This window comes from Manihot esculenta, chromosome 11, assembly GCF_001659605.2.
Source record: "Manihot esculenta cultivar AM560-2 chromosome 11, M.esculenta_v8, whole genome shotgun sequence".
NCBI lineage: Eukaryota > Viridiplantae > Streptophyta > Magnoliopsida > Malpighiales > Euphorbiaceae > Manihot > Manihot esculenta.
This window is the reverse complement of record NC_035171.2, coordinates 30,677,140-30,692,832: the sequence shown is the minus strand read 5'-3', so window position 1 is coordinate 30,692,832 and position 15,693 is coordinate 30,677,140. Positions and strand designations below refer to the sequence as shown.

Sequence of the window (15,693 nt, the reverse complement as noted above, 5' to 3'; positions counted from 1 at the left end):
CGTTTGTGTGTGTTGTAAGGCATTCACAGAAAAAGATTTCTATCAACATTGAATGTGAAAATTTCCAAGTTGTATCTGTTAGAGGCAAAAGAAACTCATGCAGAATATAAATGTTGTGGCATTAAGGAGCGATTCTATTGAAAGCAGCAATTCTTGCTTGAGAAGATTTTGACATATGTATTTTGCTTTCTTGTGCTGTTGGGAAGTAATTCAAGTCTAGTTCTGGTTTCGACGTGAATATATTATGAAATCTTTGAATATCTTCTTTTAGCCAAATTATAATTTTCCTAGGCCAATGGCTTTGTTATAGAAGGGATTAAATCCGTAGAGAACACCTTAAGCAGATGGTATCACATTACCACCTCCCACCCCAAAAAGAGAAAAAAACAAAAAAAAAAAGAAAAACCAAAAAAAATGTTTATACAAAAACTGTTCTTTTCAAATGACAGAGAAAAATCACTTGCATTACTAAACGCCAAGCAGACATGTAGCTGGTTAGAAACAAATGTGTTCCCTTTTTCATGAAAGAAAATGTTCACTCTCAAAAAATTGCCAGTGCACTAATTTACTTGCCAATTCGACAACAATAAACAAACTGTTGATACTGTTAGTTAAGGTTTAAGCCACCTCTTTCTTTTAACCTTTATAATGTTAACCTGCTCTTTCCTTTTGAGTAATTTCTGTGTCAGTAAGTTCCATTGCAAGAGGATCTAAAGTGTAATGTCCAAGCCTCCCAGTACGATACAGATTAAGTAGCTTTGTAGCAACCTTACTGCGAGCATCATCCCCTAATTCCAGAGGCAAGTGAAACGCTTCTCTCAAAGCTGTCAATTGTAACTCAATAAGCTTCTGCAAATCCACTTCGTTTTGCACGTCACCATCAAAATATGAAATTTTTTCAAAGAGCATTCGCCGAACATTATGCACTATAAAATCCTACAAGAAAGACAACGAATGACTTCCCTAGACTGTTTCAATTACTTCCAAAAGAAATAATGTTTCATTTAACCACCAAACCAAAGCTATCTATACATTATGGTAGCACATATTTAAGAATATTTTGTTTGTTTTACCAAGAGAAGATAACAGAAATTATATATATCAGTGCTCATACCTGAGTGTGATCAGTGAAATTTTGCCTTTCTCTTTTCATGTCAGGCTGTCTGCTGCTTGAACACTCTTCTTTATGGTCTATGCATGATCTATCATTTTCAAGGGTGGACAGCTTTTCCCATTTCTTATATTCATCACTAAAGTTGAGAATGGCAAGAAAATATTGAGCAAGTTCCTTTTCACTAATCAAACAATCGCTAATTGCTCCTGCTTTTATGAGAAAGAGATACCATCACACTCATTCACACCCATAGAAGAATGGAAAAAATTGTGCACATGTGTAGCAGAGAAAGAAGGATGCTGGCATAATTGAACCTGTTAAAGCTAGCTTGCAACAGACCTCGGTATCAAGAATTTGTGGAGGCAAAATACTTGGAGTGTCCATCACATAAATATTGGGATGACTAGCAATCTGTATATAGATGTGAATTTCAAAAGTGAAATAACAAAATTGCACAGCCAATAAGAGGGAAGTGGGAAAGGAGAAGTGAAGAAACAAAGTTTGCAAATTTGTTTCCAAATTTTGCAGAAAGTGTGTCCCCCCCCCCCCAAATTGCTAATGAAAATAAAAAAAGGTTTCTGAAAAACAACAACACGATAATGGCTATCCGGCCCTTTAATATCCATTTGGTTATTTGAAAAGAGACATACAGAAAAACCATAGACTTTAAGGACTAAAACAAGGATAGTGCATTGCATCAATCTCAAATCAAGTAGTTCTGTTATTTAAAACTTTCTTACCCCTTGGTTTCTTGGGTAAATATCATAAAGAATAATAACAATAACAATAAAAACAACAATGACAATAATAAATAAATGAATAAATAAAAATCTACATGCCTTCATGCTGATGATATCTTTTGTCTCTCCTGGATGTGGGCTCACTTTTGCATGCTTCAATTTTCCCTTCTCTAAGAAAATCAATTGTTAGAAACGTAGGTCCATTTTAAAATTTACTAAGAAAGAGAGAGATTTGAGAAAATCAAATTACCTGCAGCACTAATCCTTCCAACTTGATGCAAAGAATTGGCTAGGGCTGACTTACCAACGTTGGGAATCCCGACCATCATCATTGTTATGGTAGAACAAGAATGATCAATGTTCTTCAATCCTTTGATTTGGGCTTGTAAAAAGTTAAGGAACTACAGAGACCAAATCCTTTATAAATTGCTAATATAAAGAAAAAGGAAACATCACAAATGTAGCAGGAAAAAAAAATGCTACTAGAAGTTCTGGAATTTGCTGTCATTTTGATGAGTAAGCATGTGCACATCTAAATTCAAACAGAACAAATAAAAGAAAGAGTTACCTTTTTGACATTTTCCTTATTGTGAGAATTGAGCCCATAAGAAATGCAGTTTCTGTGCTCAAAATACTTGATCCAGTCCTATAATAAAGAACGATAAGAAGGTACTAACACAAGGCAGCAAGACATTGATAGTTGAGTTGCAGTATCAAAGCCCTCTATTCCCATTCTCCTTTTCCCATCTTCTATTCCCATTCATCTTGTCCCATCTTCTATTGGACTTTCTAAAGAGCTTATAACTAAAGCTTCTCCACTAAAAGAATTGGCCATGAAATTGTTGAAAGGAAAGGGCTTAACTGACCTTGAGCTGAGAGCGATTAGCTAGGTCCATTTTGTTCATCACTATGATTCGGCGAGAGCTAGCTAGATGATTGGTCAGTAGCTCACACTCTGAAGACAAAGGAATCTAAAAGCATAAAGAAAAATAGAGATGGAGACATTTTATCAAACACATAGCAGTTGGCTAAATAGGGTTTGAGGTAAAAGCAAAGGGACACAAACCCTTGCATCTCTCACTTCAAGAACGAAATCAACCAATGGGATTCGTTCTGCAATGGCTCGAGAGGCAGCTGCCATGAAAGGAGTGTACCATCCTTTTGCTCGGTTGCTTGCTGCTTTGTTTATAGTATTCCCAATTTCACTTGCTAACATTTTTAGGTAGAAATTACTCCCTCTTCCATTAAATGCCATTCCTTTATTATCTCCTTTTCCTTCCCGTTGCGCCAAAAACCATCAAGAGAAAGCCAGAACTTCCACCAAACAAACTGTTGAAGGGCTCGGGAGAGCGAGAATAATATCTTGTTCCAAATTTTCTTTAAGACATGACAGTTAGGGGTGGTGGGTATTTCCGCTAATCTATTTTACCCGGAGGAATTTTTGGCTAATCTATTTTACCCGAGGAATTTAAATAGTTATAATGGAGGTTGCTACAAGTTTAAATTTAAAAATTAATATTTATTATGAATTGGAATTAAATTTAAATTATATATATATATATTTCAATATTTATATAAATAATTAATTTAATAGAAAAAATATTTTTTATAATAATATTTATATAAAAATTATTATATATTTTTATTTAAAAATTAAATTAAAATATTTTTTAAAAATATTAATTTTTTATATAAATTATTAATTAAAATATATAAAATTATACAGCGAATTTTATTTAAATAATAATAATTAGATTAAAAAATAATTTAAATAGTTTAAATTAATTTTTAATTGAATTTAAAATTAATTTAAATATTATTAATATAAATTAAATTTGAGTTTAGATGCTGTTAATTTAATTTTATTGGTATTCTACTGTTCACATGGTAGATAATGTACAGTTTGGTTTTTATTAGACGAAAGGAGAGTATGCATTTTCAGGATATGACAGCGCTTTACCCTTCCTATTGTCAAATGGGTTTTCCCTATTATTAAATATCCCGGAATTTCCATAAAAAACTGTAGTGCTTAATTGATTATTGTATTGGAAATAAATTAAGTAATTGCAGGTATGCAATTTAAATGTTTGTTAAAATGTCTATTAGAGAAGATTATACTTCCTGCTGGAGTGAACTTTGGTGATGTAAGATATGAAATAATAAAGTTTTTTGTGGCTCTTGCAAGAAGTAATTTATGTGGAGCCCCTAAGAATTTGAACTTTTTAATGGATGTGATAAAGTGTATAAATTAAAGTGATGATTCGAGATTCAGAAAATAGGGTTTTACAGAGGTTCAGTAAGTAATCCCAAATTCAGAGGTTTTAGGGAGGGGTCTCCCCTTTTATTCTTTTCCTTTCGTCTGCTAGTGACGTATAACGGAATCCCGCCATTGGGCCACGTGTCTCTGCTATACAGATATGGACGTACAAGAATATCAGGCACCTGCCTCATGAATAACGGCTTCTGATTCTCTCTGTGCACATGCGTGAGTGGGTCCGCAAGACAGGCAGATAGGTCTCGTTCTTGATTCCGGGCTGGGCCGAGAGATGAGATGAGAACCGAGCCCAAAAGGGGACCTATATGAGAGGCTGGGCACGCAGAGCAGACCTGGATGAGAAATCTAGGTGGAGCCCGACCTTAAGGTTTGGACGAGCCGGGCCTGTTTTGTGCAGATGGTGTGTGAGCCTTCGGATGACGGACTATTGCCGTGGTCCTGGCGCTTGACCGGGGTGGAGAAATCCAGCGGTCATTATAAAAAAGGCGTTGTATGAATTTAAACAGACTCCTAGAATCTGGTATACCAAAACACATTTGATTGATATTGACAATCTATGGTGTTCAGCTTATTGTATCTATTTATATAGATGATTTGTTAATTAGAGAAGGGGATGCTGATATGGTACAGTATTTAAGGAGGGGCAGAATTTGATATTTTTGACCTTAGAGACATATTTCCTAATATGGAAGTTAAGCAACTTGAGGATGGTATCTTTCTTTTTCAAAGAAAGTATGCATGGAATGTATTAAAGAAATTTAAAATGGAGAGTTTCAAGTCGTCCTTTATCTGTACATGAGAAGCTGTCAAAGGATAATGAAACTGATAAAGTAGATGCAAGCTATTACAGGAGCTTGATTGGTAATCTCCTCTATTGAACAGTAACCAGACATGATCTTACGTTCACAGTAAGTATACTTTTAAAATTCATACATGGTCTTAGCCAGAAGTATTTTGGAGTAGAAAAAAGGGTACTGAGATATCTTAGAAGGATAGTAGGCTATGGTGTTTAGTACTCAAAGAAAGAAAGTGGTGATTTGCAAGGCTATTCAGACAATGATTGAACAGGGAGCTTAGATGATTCTAAGAGTACTTCTGGTTTTGTCTTCTTATTTGGTTTTGGTGCATTTGCTTGGAGCTCTAAAAAGCACGAGATTGTAGCTCAATCAACTGTAAAAACTGAGTATATAGCAGCAGCAACAACAGCTAACAGAACAATTTGGCTTAGAAAAATTTTGAATGAGCTTGGTATGGTGCAATAAAAGCTTACTCTTGTTTATGTTGATAACAAGCCTGCTATTACAGTAGCAAACAATCATGTGAGAGAACCAAACAAATAAAGGTGAAATTTCATTTCCTTCGTGAAGCTAAAAGAGATGGTGAAATAAAGGTTGCTGACATCTTGACCAAGGCTCTGTCAAGAAACAGGTTTGAAGAACTAAAGACTAAGTTTGGATTGTTCAATAAAAAACTCAAGTAGGAGTGTTGAGAATTAAATTTTTCTTGGAACAAAAGTTGATTGCTGCAGTGATTTTATCCTTTGTTGCTACATTTTTTGGTTTTCAGCTTGTAGTTAGTAAAAAGTTATGAAAGTCCTTGTTTTAAGGATTAAAAACTTATTGCTGCAGTGATTTAAACAACCTTGATTGTTGCTGTATTTTTTTGTTTTCAGTTTGTAGTTGGTTAAAAGTTATGGAAATCCTTGTTTTAAGGATTAAAAAGCTGATTAACCTTTTGCATTACATGTTTTTGTATTGAAGTTAGTAGGATTGCAGTTAGTTTACTTGTAAGACTTATTATTTGTAACTTTTTATATAAATAGACGATGAAATGAATTGTCAAATGTTTAAAATGCAAATGGAAGAATGAGGAAATTTTGGACTCAACCTTCTCTTACATATCAAGTCTGCGAATTTGAAAATTGCTTCTTCCAATAACCACGATTACAACCATAAATGACAGAATTATATAAAGCAAGAGCGGAACAGAATTTAAACATTGATAGAAAACTATTACCTGAGTAATTTGAAATCTTAGCCAAGACATGAGCTTTCAAGGATCAAATTGAATTAGAGACTAGAAAGGATTGAATATTTTCAATTATCCCGTCCAACTCTAATAGAACGGAATTTTGATAGTTATAATTGAATTTAGAACGAGTTCAAATTTAAAAAATAATATATAATTAAAATAATATTATTATATATTCGAATAATTAAAATTAAAATATTTTTTAAATTATTAAAATTTTTAAATAAAAATTATTAATGAAAAATATTTATTTATATTTACATTATTAATTAAAAATATAAAATTAAGTGAGTTTAAATTTTAATCAGGTAATGGGTTCGAAACATAAAATTTAGATTAATTTATAATTGAATTTAAAATAAATTTCTAATATTACTAATATCGAGTTTGAATTTAGTGGGATAATGGGTTCAAAACACATAATTTAAATTAATTTATAATTAAAAGTAAAATAAATTTTAAATATTACTAATATAAATTAGTTTAAATTTAGCTAATTTAATTTTTATGAATAACCTACCATTTACATTCCTATCTGAATGGGAAGGCAGAGACAGGATGATTGCTTGGAAGCAAAGCTACCGCCACTGTTAATGTTTTAGGAAGTTCTGCGAGAGGATTAATTAAAACAGATTTACTGCTTGTTTCCAATCAGTAAATGGATCCAAACACACCATGGATTAAGAGTAATTAATTATTACAATTATTAGTTGACTTAAATTTCCAGAAGTCCATATCAACTCTCTTATTTATTTCCTAAAATTTTTATCAAACAAAATAAAAATTTTCCCCTAAAACAGAAGGGATTTCCTAGTCCTAAACCAAAAGGATTTCCTAACTTAAATTTCCTTTTTAATCCTAATTCTAAACTTATCATTAGAGTCTATATAAATAAAAACTAGCTAGTATATACAACGGAAGAAACCAATAAAGCAATTGTTTTAATCTCATCTCCTTAACAATGTCTTTTGCAGGCCCTTCCTCCATACTTGCTGTTCAATATTATGCTGATCATATATTCACAACTGTCACAGCTGCAGCAGCAGTGGTCGATGAATGGATAGCTAATACAATGCATATCCACAAGCGTAAATTGAGCAAACTTCTTATCGGCCTTGACACAGAATGGTGCTTGCCTACTGAACCAAATGGTCACCAACAGGTTGCTATCATTCAACTCTGTGTAGGTAAAAGGTGCCTCATATTTCAACTTTACCATGCAGACGATATCCCACAATCTTTGATCCAATTTCTCGGGAACTACAAGTTCAGATTTATTGGTAAAGGAGTATGGAATGATGCTGATAAACTATATGAAGACTATGGGTTGGTTGTAGCTCATCCAAAGGATGTAAGTTACTGGGCAGCAAAGAAATATCATGACAGATATTACCGAAAAATGGGCTTGAAGGGTTTGGTGCTTGATTTGCTTGGAAAAGTGATTCCCAAGCCAAGGGAGATCACCATGAGTGAATGGAACACAAAAGAGCTTACAATTGAACAGATAGAATATGCTTGTCTTGATGCTTTCGTGTCTTTAGAACTTGGGATTTGTTTGAGCAAACCTACACATGAGAACATGTCCGCAAAGACAATTGTGTATCAGCCCGCATATGAATATGAGCAACTTGATGAAGAGCTTATCTTGGGGCAGAGTTTTGCGGAGTGTAAAGATTTGAGAAGAATGAAACCAGCCAAGAAATTTGGGAGCCAAAAAAGTAGTAAAAGGAGTCACACGACCAAGAAAAGGGCGTCCAAAAGAAAGGAGAAATCCAAGCAAGTGGAGCTGATTGATGAAATGGATGCATATTATAGCTTTTAATAAACAAACATTCATTATTTTTATTTTTCATGTTAGGGAGACTTAATACAAAACTAGAAGAAAATTCTTTCGTAATATTTTTTTAATTTCTATTTTCATATTAGAGAGTAGCACTATAAATTTATACGAAAATTCGTATATTTATCTCATTATTTCATAGGTTTAGAAAGAAAATTCATTCATCTGTTACCGATATCACTTCTGCATGGATGTTTATGGGTTTATTTTAATACTATAAGCAATATTATTTATTTTTTAAAAATAGTAACCTAAAAAGCAAAATTAAACACATGGTATAAAATATTTTAAATAATATAAACTACAAAAAAACTTAATTATATACTTTTTTTTTTTTGAAAGCACTTAATTATATGCCTAATTGAACAAATCTACATCCTATTATCCCAAAAAATCCATAAATCACCAAGGCCTAAAATCTCTCGCAACTCTTCTCAGCACTGCGCCCTCTCTTTCCCTCCCCAGTTCGGCCTCTCCGCCTGTTACAGCCGCGCGCCTTTCGCCTCCCGCCTATTGGCCCTCTGCTCTTCACGCTGTTAACGTCATTGCTGCGTCCGCTGTCCTAGTTGCTCCCCCTTCGGCCTCTCCGCCTCTCCTCCGGTACAGCTGCGCGCCTCCCGCCTATCGTCGCTCTGTTCTTCACGCTGTCAAAGTCGTTGCTGCGTCCGCTGGTCCAGTCCTGCCGTCCGGTGCTGCTCCTCCCCGCATCCTCTGTTACTGCAGGTTTGCATGGGCTTTGAGATTGTGCTTTCAGATGTTCTCTATGATTTGTGATATCTATGATGTGTTTTTTGAAATTTGAGAAAATATTCAGATTTATTTGAAGGTTTTATTTGTGAGATTTATTGGAAATTCTCTCAAATAAAGATTATTGTGAATGGATTGAGAGTTGTTTTAGTGAGATTATTGTAATGGATTTCTGTATTTTGTTGAAATATTAATATGAGATCTATGAAAATTTTTGGAAATGCCAAGATAAAAATAAATGTGCTTAGGGTTGTAATTTTGAAATTTATTTAAAATTTGTTGAAATAAACGCTACTTCCATTCAGAGTTGTTTTTGTGAGATTGAGATGGGATTCTGAATTTTGTTGAGATGTTAGATTTTGTGTGAATTTCTGATTTATTTCTTTTTTTTTTCTTTCTGTTGGGATTATGCTTAATCTGGTTCAGGTAGTGTCGGGTAGTTTGCCATGTATTGCGTTAATAGATGCCTAGAAGAGAATTCTAACATCAGTTTTACCATCCCCTTTTCCCCCCTTCCCCCTTTCAGTTGTATATTTTAGAAACTCTTAACAATGATGTTCGCAAAAAGTCTGCTTTCAAGGACTGTCCCCTTCGCCAGATGCTTTTCATGGACAGCTCCAAGTGTGCTTCAGACTGGAGACATCTTGAGGCAAACAAGAGTGTTCTCAATTGAAGATGTTACAGCATACTCAAAGGTGAGTCATGATTCAAATCCTCTCCATTTTGATTCTGAATCTGCCAAGAATGCTGGATTTGAGGATCGGGTTGTTCATGGAATGCTTGTCGCTGCACTGTTTCCTCAGATTATTGCATCCCATTTTGTAAGTTTCTTGATTATACCATAAATAATAAAACACTATTGAATAGGTGAAAAAACCTCTTGAGACATGAGAAAGATAGTAGCTTAAAGATCTACATTCTTTCTTTGTTAGTGATGGTTTTTATGAAATTTAATGGGACTTTGTAGCCTGGAGCAGTGTATGTTTCTCAAATCTTGCAATTCAAGAGTCCTGTGTATATTGGAGAAGAAGTTCATGGTGAAGTACAAGCTCTGAGTATAAGAGAAAACAAGAGGAGATACATGTAAGCTTACATTGTATTACCGTTGTTGTTGAAGAGAAGTGATGTAATGATGCTTGACTTGGGTGTTTTGTTGTGTTATTGTTTAGAGCAAAATTTGCTACAAAGTGCTTCAAGAAGGGTGAGCTTCTCATTATTGATGGTGAGGCTATGGCAATTTTACCAACTCTAGCTGTGGAAAACATCTATTGATGGACTGAAATAAGTTGATGACATACTCCAAGAATTTTGAAGACAATGCTTGTGGACCAATTTACTGTCTTAAGGATGCTTAGCCTTCATTTTGCCATGCAGACCCTTGATGATGTAGTGAGATACTACAGGAATACGTGTAGCATGCTTGTCCCTGTTGACAACCATATGTTATTGAGGTGAAATTTTGCTGCACCTTTTCCTTCCAGCATCTTTTTTGTTTTGCATGCCTTTCCTTAAAAAAAAATATGGCTGAAGGTTTATAATGTCAGTAAAGATGGAGTATAGAAAAAGTGAAGCTTTATACAATCCATTTGGATGCTTTGGAGCAGATATTGACTAAGAAAAGACAACTCTGATTGGTGAAGATCAATTTGCATATGATCCTGATTGGCTCAATAGTCAAATTCAGGGTTCTCCCGAATTCTGGCTGGGTGAAAGAGCAAGACAGAACAATCTAGAGATAAAGCTGAAATTGAGAGAGAGAGAGAATCATCTGTTTTAGAATAAACTGTTGTTAAATAACAATCGAGTCTTGCAACATTAGAAAATAACAACACTCGTACAACAGAAATGAAGCATATTTGACATTCTTGAATTATCAAAGGATTGAACAATAATCTGCACAGGTTAGATCCAAGGGGTAGTTGATGGATTTGGTCTACCAAACATTGCTATCAATTGTATGTTTTAATTGCATTGGGTTGTCTCTCTATGGTCTACCAAACATGTCCATATTAAACTCTGTTTTGTTGTCTTAAGAAATACAACGTTTTTGTGAGTTGAGGTATTCACAGAAAAGATTTCTATCAACATTGGATGTGAAAATTTCTTAAGTTACATCTATTAGAGGAGGCAAAAGTAAGTCATGCAGAAGATATTATTGTGGCGTTGAGGAGTCGTTCTATTGAAAGCAGCAGTTTAAGTTACAGTTCTTGCTTGAGAAGATTTTGACACATGTATTTCGCTCTCTTGTGCTGTTGGCAAGTTATTCTATTGCTGGTTTGGACCTGAATATATATTATATGGTACACGAGGTAATTATTAAATCTTTGAATATCTTTTAGCCAAATTATAATTTTCCTCTGCCCATGGTTTGTTTTAGAAGGGATTATGCCTCGGTTTGCAGAGAACGTTTCTTTTTTGCCAAAGACATTTTCCAAAATCTTTCCCATTTTCAGTTTTAATTTAAAATAAAAAAATTAATAAATTTATATATAGTGATATTAATAAAATTCATTTTCATTAAAAATAAAACTTTTTCTTAATAAAAAACATTTTTCACTTGTTAATTTTTTTAGTTTTTCAAAAATTATAAAATATGAAAATTATTTTCAAAAAATATTTTTCCTGATGGTATCACATTTCCACCCCACCATGTTTAGTAAATTATGACATTTTTGTCCCATAAGATATGCAAAAAATGATATTTCCAAATAAGAAAGAAAAGCCACCAATTATGTTGCTAAACGCCAAGTAGACATGTAGCTGGTTAAAAAACAAAGGTCTCCATTAACGAAAATTTTCACTCTCAAAAAATTGCCTATGCACTAATTAAGTTACCTATCCGTCAATAATAAACAAACTGTGGACTACTGCTAGTTAAGGTTTAGGCCGTGTCTTTTGTTTTAAGCTTTCTCTTGTTAACCTGCTCTTTCCTTTCGAGTAATTGCTGTGTCATTAAGTTTAAGAGCATCTGAAGTGTAACGTCCAAGCCTCCCAGTAAAATGCAGATTAAGTAGCTTTGTAGCAACCTTACTCACGAACATCATCCCCTAATTCCAGATGCAAGTGAAAAGCTTCTCTCAAGGCTGTTAATTGCAACTCTATAAGCTTCTGCAAATCCACTTCATTTTGCATGTCACCATCAAAACATGAAATTGTTCCAAAGGGCATTCGCCGAACACTATGCACAATAAAATCCTACATGAAAGACAATGAATTACATTCCCAGATCGTTTCAATTACTTCCAAAAGAAATACCGTTTCATTTAACCACCATAACATAAGCTATCTATACATTATGGCAGCTCATATTTAAGAACATTTTGTTAGTTTTCTCAAGAGAAAGATAAAAGGGTACATATATGTTCGCGTGTGTGTGTGTGTGTATATATCAGTGCTCATACCTGAGTGTGATCTATGAAATTTTGCCTTTCTCCTTTCATCTCTTGCTGTATGCTGCTTGAACACTCTCCTTTGTGGTCTATACATGATCTATCATTTTCAAGGCTGGACAACTTTTCCCATTTCTTATATTCATCATTTAAGTTGAGAATGGCCAGAAATATTGAGAAAGTACTTTTTCACCAATCAAACAATCGGAAATTGCTCCTGCTTTTGTGAGAAAAGAGATACCATCACACTCATTAACACCCACGGGAAGAAGGGAAAAAATTGTGCACGCGTGTGGTAGGAAAGAAGGATGCTTGCATAATTGCACCTATTAAAGCTAGCTTGAAACAGACCTCGGCATCAAAAATTTGAGGCGGCAAAATACTTGGAGTGTCCAACACATAAATAGTGGGATGGCTACCAATCTGTCAATAAATGTATATTTCAAACGTGGAATAAAAAAAATTGCGCAGCCATTAAGGGGGAAGTGGAAAAGGAAAAGTGAAGAAACAAAGTTAGCAAACTTGTTTCAATTTTTGTAGAATAGGATTTTTTTTTTCTTCCTCTAATTGCTATTGAAATAAAAAATGGTTTCTGAAAACAAGAACAAACAATGGCTATCCCCCATTCTATATCGATTTGGTTATTTGAAAGACCATACACAAAACCATAGAATTTAAGGACTAAAACGAGGAAATTGCATTGCATCGATCTCAAATCAAGTAGTTTCCTTATTTAAAACTTTCTTTCCCATTGGTTTCTTGGGTAAATATCATATATAATAGAGAAAATTACTATTTAGTTCCTATGGTATGAAAAAATTCACTAGTTAGTCTCTCAGTTTTGAAAAATACAATAGAACGTCCCTGACATTTTAAAAAGTCTACTAATTAATCCGTTCGTTAATTTTGCAGTTAATTATTTTACTATTTAGTCCCTATGATTTTAAAGAACTTATTAGTTGGTCCATCAAAATTTTAAAAAGTTTACTAATTAGTCCCTCCGTATGAAAGACATATTAGACTTTTTTATGATACTTAACGGCTAAAACTAACGAATGAATTAATTAGTAGATTTTTTAAAATATCATGTACGTTTTAATGCATTTTTCAAAATTAAGAGACTAACTAGTGAGTTTATCTACACTATAGGGACTAAGTAGTAATTTTCCCTATATAATAATAAGAAGAAAAAAGAAAGAAAGAAAAAGCTACATACCTTCAAGCTGCTGACATCTTTTGTGTCTCCTGGATATGGACTCACTTTTGCACGCTTCAGTTTTCGCTTCTCTAAAAAAATCAAATGTTGGAAACTTAGGTCCATTTGAAATTTACCAAGAAATAGAGTTTGAGAAGATCAAATTACCTGCAGCACTAATTCTTCCAACTTGACGCAAAGAATTGGCTAGTGCTTACTTACCAACATTAGGAATCCCAACCATCATCATTGTTATGGTAGAAAAAGAATGATCAATGTTCTTCAATCCTTTGATTTGGGCTTGCAGAAAGTTAAGGTACTACAGAGAGCAAACCCTTTATAAATTGCAAATGTAAAGAAAGAAGAAACATCAAAACATGTACCAGGGAAAAACTGCCACTATAAGTTCTGGATTTTTGCAGTCATTTTGATGGGAAGGCATAAGAACCTTTAAATTCAAACAGAACAAATAAAAGAAAGGGTACCTTTTTGACATTTTCCTTATTATGAGAATTTAGCCCATAAGCAATTCAGTTTTGGTGCTCAAAATACTTGATCCAGTCCTATAAATAAACAAAGATAAGAAAATACTAACACAAGGCTGCGAGACAATGGAAAGTCTAGTTGCAATATCAAAGCCCTCCCTTTCCATTCTCCTTTTCCCATCTTCTCTTGGGCTTTCTAAATAGCTGATAACTGAAGCTTCACTAGCAAAAGAATTGGCCATGGAAGTGTGCAAAGCAAAGGGCTTAACTGACCTTGAGCTGGGAGCCATTAACAAGGTCCTTTGTATTCAACACTATGATTCAGCAAGAGCTAGGCAGATTGGTCAGTAGCTGACATGCTGAAGACAAAGGAATCTAAAAGCATTAAAAAAAAGAGTTGGAGACAATTCCATCAAACACGTAGCAATTGGATAAATAAAGCTATGTGGAAGACCAAAGGGGGCACATACCCTAGCATCTCTCACTTCAAGAATGAAATCAACTAAGGGATTCGTGCAGCAATGGCTCGAGAGGCCGCTATCATGAAAGGAGTGTACCATCCTTTTCCCCTGTTGCTTGCTGCTTTGTTTATAGTATTCCCTATTTCACTTGCTACCCGTTTTTACGTAGTAATTACTTCCTCTACCATCAAATGCCATTTCTTTATCTTATTTTTTTTCCCTTTCCGTTGGGCCAAACACCTCAAGAGAGAGCCAGAACTTCCACCAAACAAACAGTTGAAGAGCTTGAGAAGAACCAAAGGAAAAGAAGACGATGAGGGCACTGGAGGGAGGAGTGTAGAATAAATTGCCTCAACCATTCTCTTACTCATCAATACTGCAAAATTTAAAAATTGCCTCTTACAATAACCATGATAACAACCACACATGATGATAAGAAGCTCCCAATTATATAAAGCAATAGGTGAATAGAATTTAAAAACTGAAAGAAACCTACTACCAGAGCTCCATGGTTCTTGATTCAGTCATTTAATCTTGATTTCATAATGTTAAAAGGAAGTTTTGCATTCTGCAACTGAGGGATCATTCACAATTAAAACAGATTGGGTGGATGTTTCGGATCAGTAAATGGATCCAACTATGGGTTAATAGCAATTAATTATTACATTAATAATTGACTTAAGATTAAGTTTAGTTGAGAATTTCCAAAAGTTCTTCAGGAAATTCTCACGCACTTAGACCCACATTCTCACAGCAGAACCATGTTTTCCAGGAATATATCAGCTACATCTAACAGCTAAACCAAACACCCCCTAAGTAACTAAATTTCAAGCTTATCACATCACAACAACCATAGAGACAGAAATTTCATTAAAATAGTCAAGCTCAAATAACGTTTTTATACTTATTCCGTTCTGAATAATTTGGTGCAAAGGTGAGAACTGCTGTTGCGGGTTCGATGCAGAGCTGGCCTGTGGGAAGTCACGTAGGTGAACTGTCGTCCTATCTGTGGTCCGGTGCGACGAAGGACGATGATTGAGATATTCCTCACAGTGTCGTATTCGAACCTAGAACTAAGCAGAGAATGAGTTAACAGATTTGGGTATTGAGCTAGTGGAGTTGTTGATGGAGATGAAAGTGAGAGAGCAGGGTTATGGGTCTGTGATTTATCAAGGGGCTGCTGATGGCGTTTTGTGATTGAGGGTGGAGATGGAGAAGCTGAACGGGAGAAATGCAAGGGTTTCGGGCGGGCGCCGGCGGCTGGATGAGTGAAGAATGGGTATCGATGGGTCTCGTGGGGGGCTGATGGTGAGGTTGAAGGTGAATGGGGGGTGGTCTGGTTTTTTCGGGGGATGAAGATGAGGAAACGCAGCCATTGGGAGCGTTTTGACACAAAATTTTTTGCCTAGGATAATT

The 15,693-nt window shown here is 34.6% G+C and overlaps 3 protein-coding genes and 1 pseudogene across 7 annotated transcripts; 2 read left to right on the top strand and 2 right to left on the bottom strand.

Annotated features, from left to right (window-relative positions):
- Window positions 1-443: 443 nt before the first annotated feature.
- On the bottom strand, window positions 444-3,290 carry LOC110626752 (DAR GTPase 2, mitochondrial). 2 transcript variants are annotated; one of them, XM_021772821.2, is made up of 8 exons: window positions 2,921-3,290; window positions 2,721-2,825; window positions 2,423-2,500; window positions 2,105-2,255; window positions 1,954-2,024; window positions 1,429-1,525; window positions 1,115-1,323; window positions 444-936 (listed from the first exon to the last, which is right to left on the bottom strand). In XM_021772821.2, the coding sequence occupies exons 1-8, from the start codon at window positions 3,107-3,109 to the stop codon at window positions 652-654; spliced, it is 1,185 nt and encodes a 394-aa protein (XP_021628513.1). In that variant the 5' UTR covers window positions 3,110-3,290; the 3' UTR covers window positions 444-651. The 2 variants fall into 2 exon arrangements, with proteins under 2 accessions (XP_021628513.1, XP_021628514.1); XM_021772822.2 differs by having other exon boundaries at window positions 1,115-1,320.
- A 3,822-nt stretch (window positions 3,291-7,112) lies between these two features.
- Window positions 7,113-7,982, top strand: LOC110625707 (Werner syndrome ATP-dependent helicase homolog). The gene has a single exon (XM_021771337.2). It carries the CDS (start codon window positions 7,122-7,124, stop codon window positions 7,980-7,982), a length of 861 nt encoding a protein of 286 aa, XP_021627029.2. The 5' UTR covers window positions 7,113-7,121.
- A 394-nt stretch (window positions 7,983-8,376) lies between these two features.
- On the top strand, window positions 8,377-11,030 carry LOC110626755 ((R)-specific enoyl-CoA hydratase). 4 transcript variants are annotated; one of them, XR_002489763.2, is made up of 5 exons: window positions 8,377-8,723; window positions 9,274-9,568; window positions 9,715-9,830; window positions 9,917-10,198; window positions 10,352-11,030. XR_002489763.2 is itself a non-coding variant. In XM_021772823.2 (4 exons), the coding sequence occupies exons 2-4, from the start codon at window positions 9,299-9,301 to the stop codon at window positions 10,017-10,019; spliced, it is 489 nt and encodes a 162-aa protein (XP_021628515.1). In that variant the 5' UTR covers window positions 8,377-8,723; window positions 9,274-9,298; the 3' UTR covers window positions 10,020-11,030. The 4 variants fall into 4 exon arrangements, 2 of the variants coding, with proteins under 2 accessions (XP_021628515.1, XP_021628517.1); XR_002489762.2 differs by having other exon boundaries at window positions 10,278-11,030; XM_021772823.2 differs by having other exon boundaries at window positions 9,917-11,030.
- A 418-nt stretch (window positions 11,031-11,448) lies between these two features.
- On the bottom strand, window positions 11,449-15,669 carry LOC110626754 (annotated as a pseudogene).
- Between the last annotated feature and the right edge of the window lie 24 nt (window positions 15,670-15,693).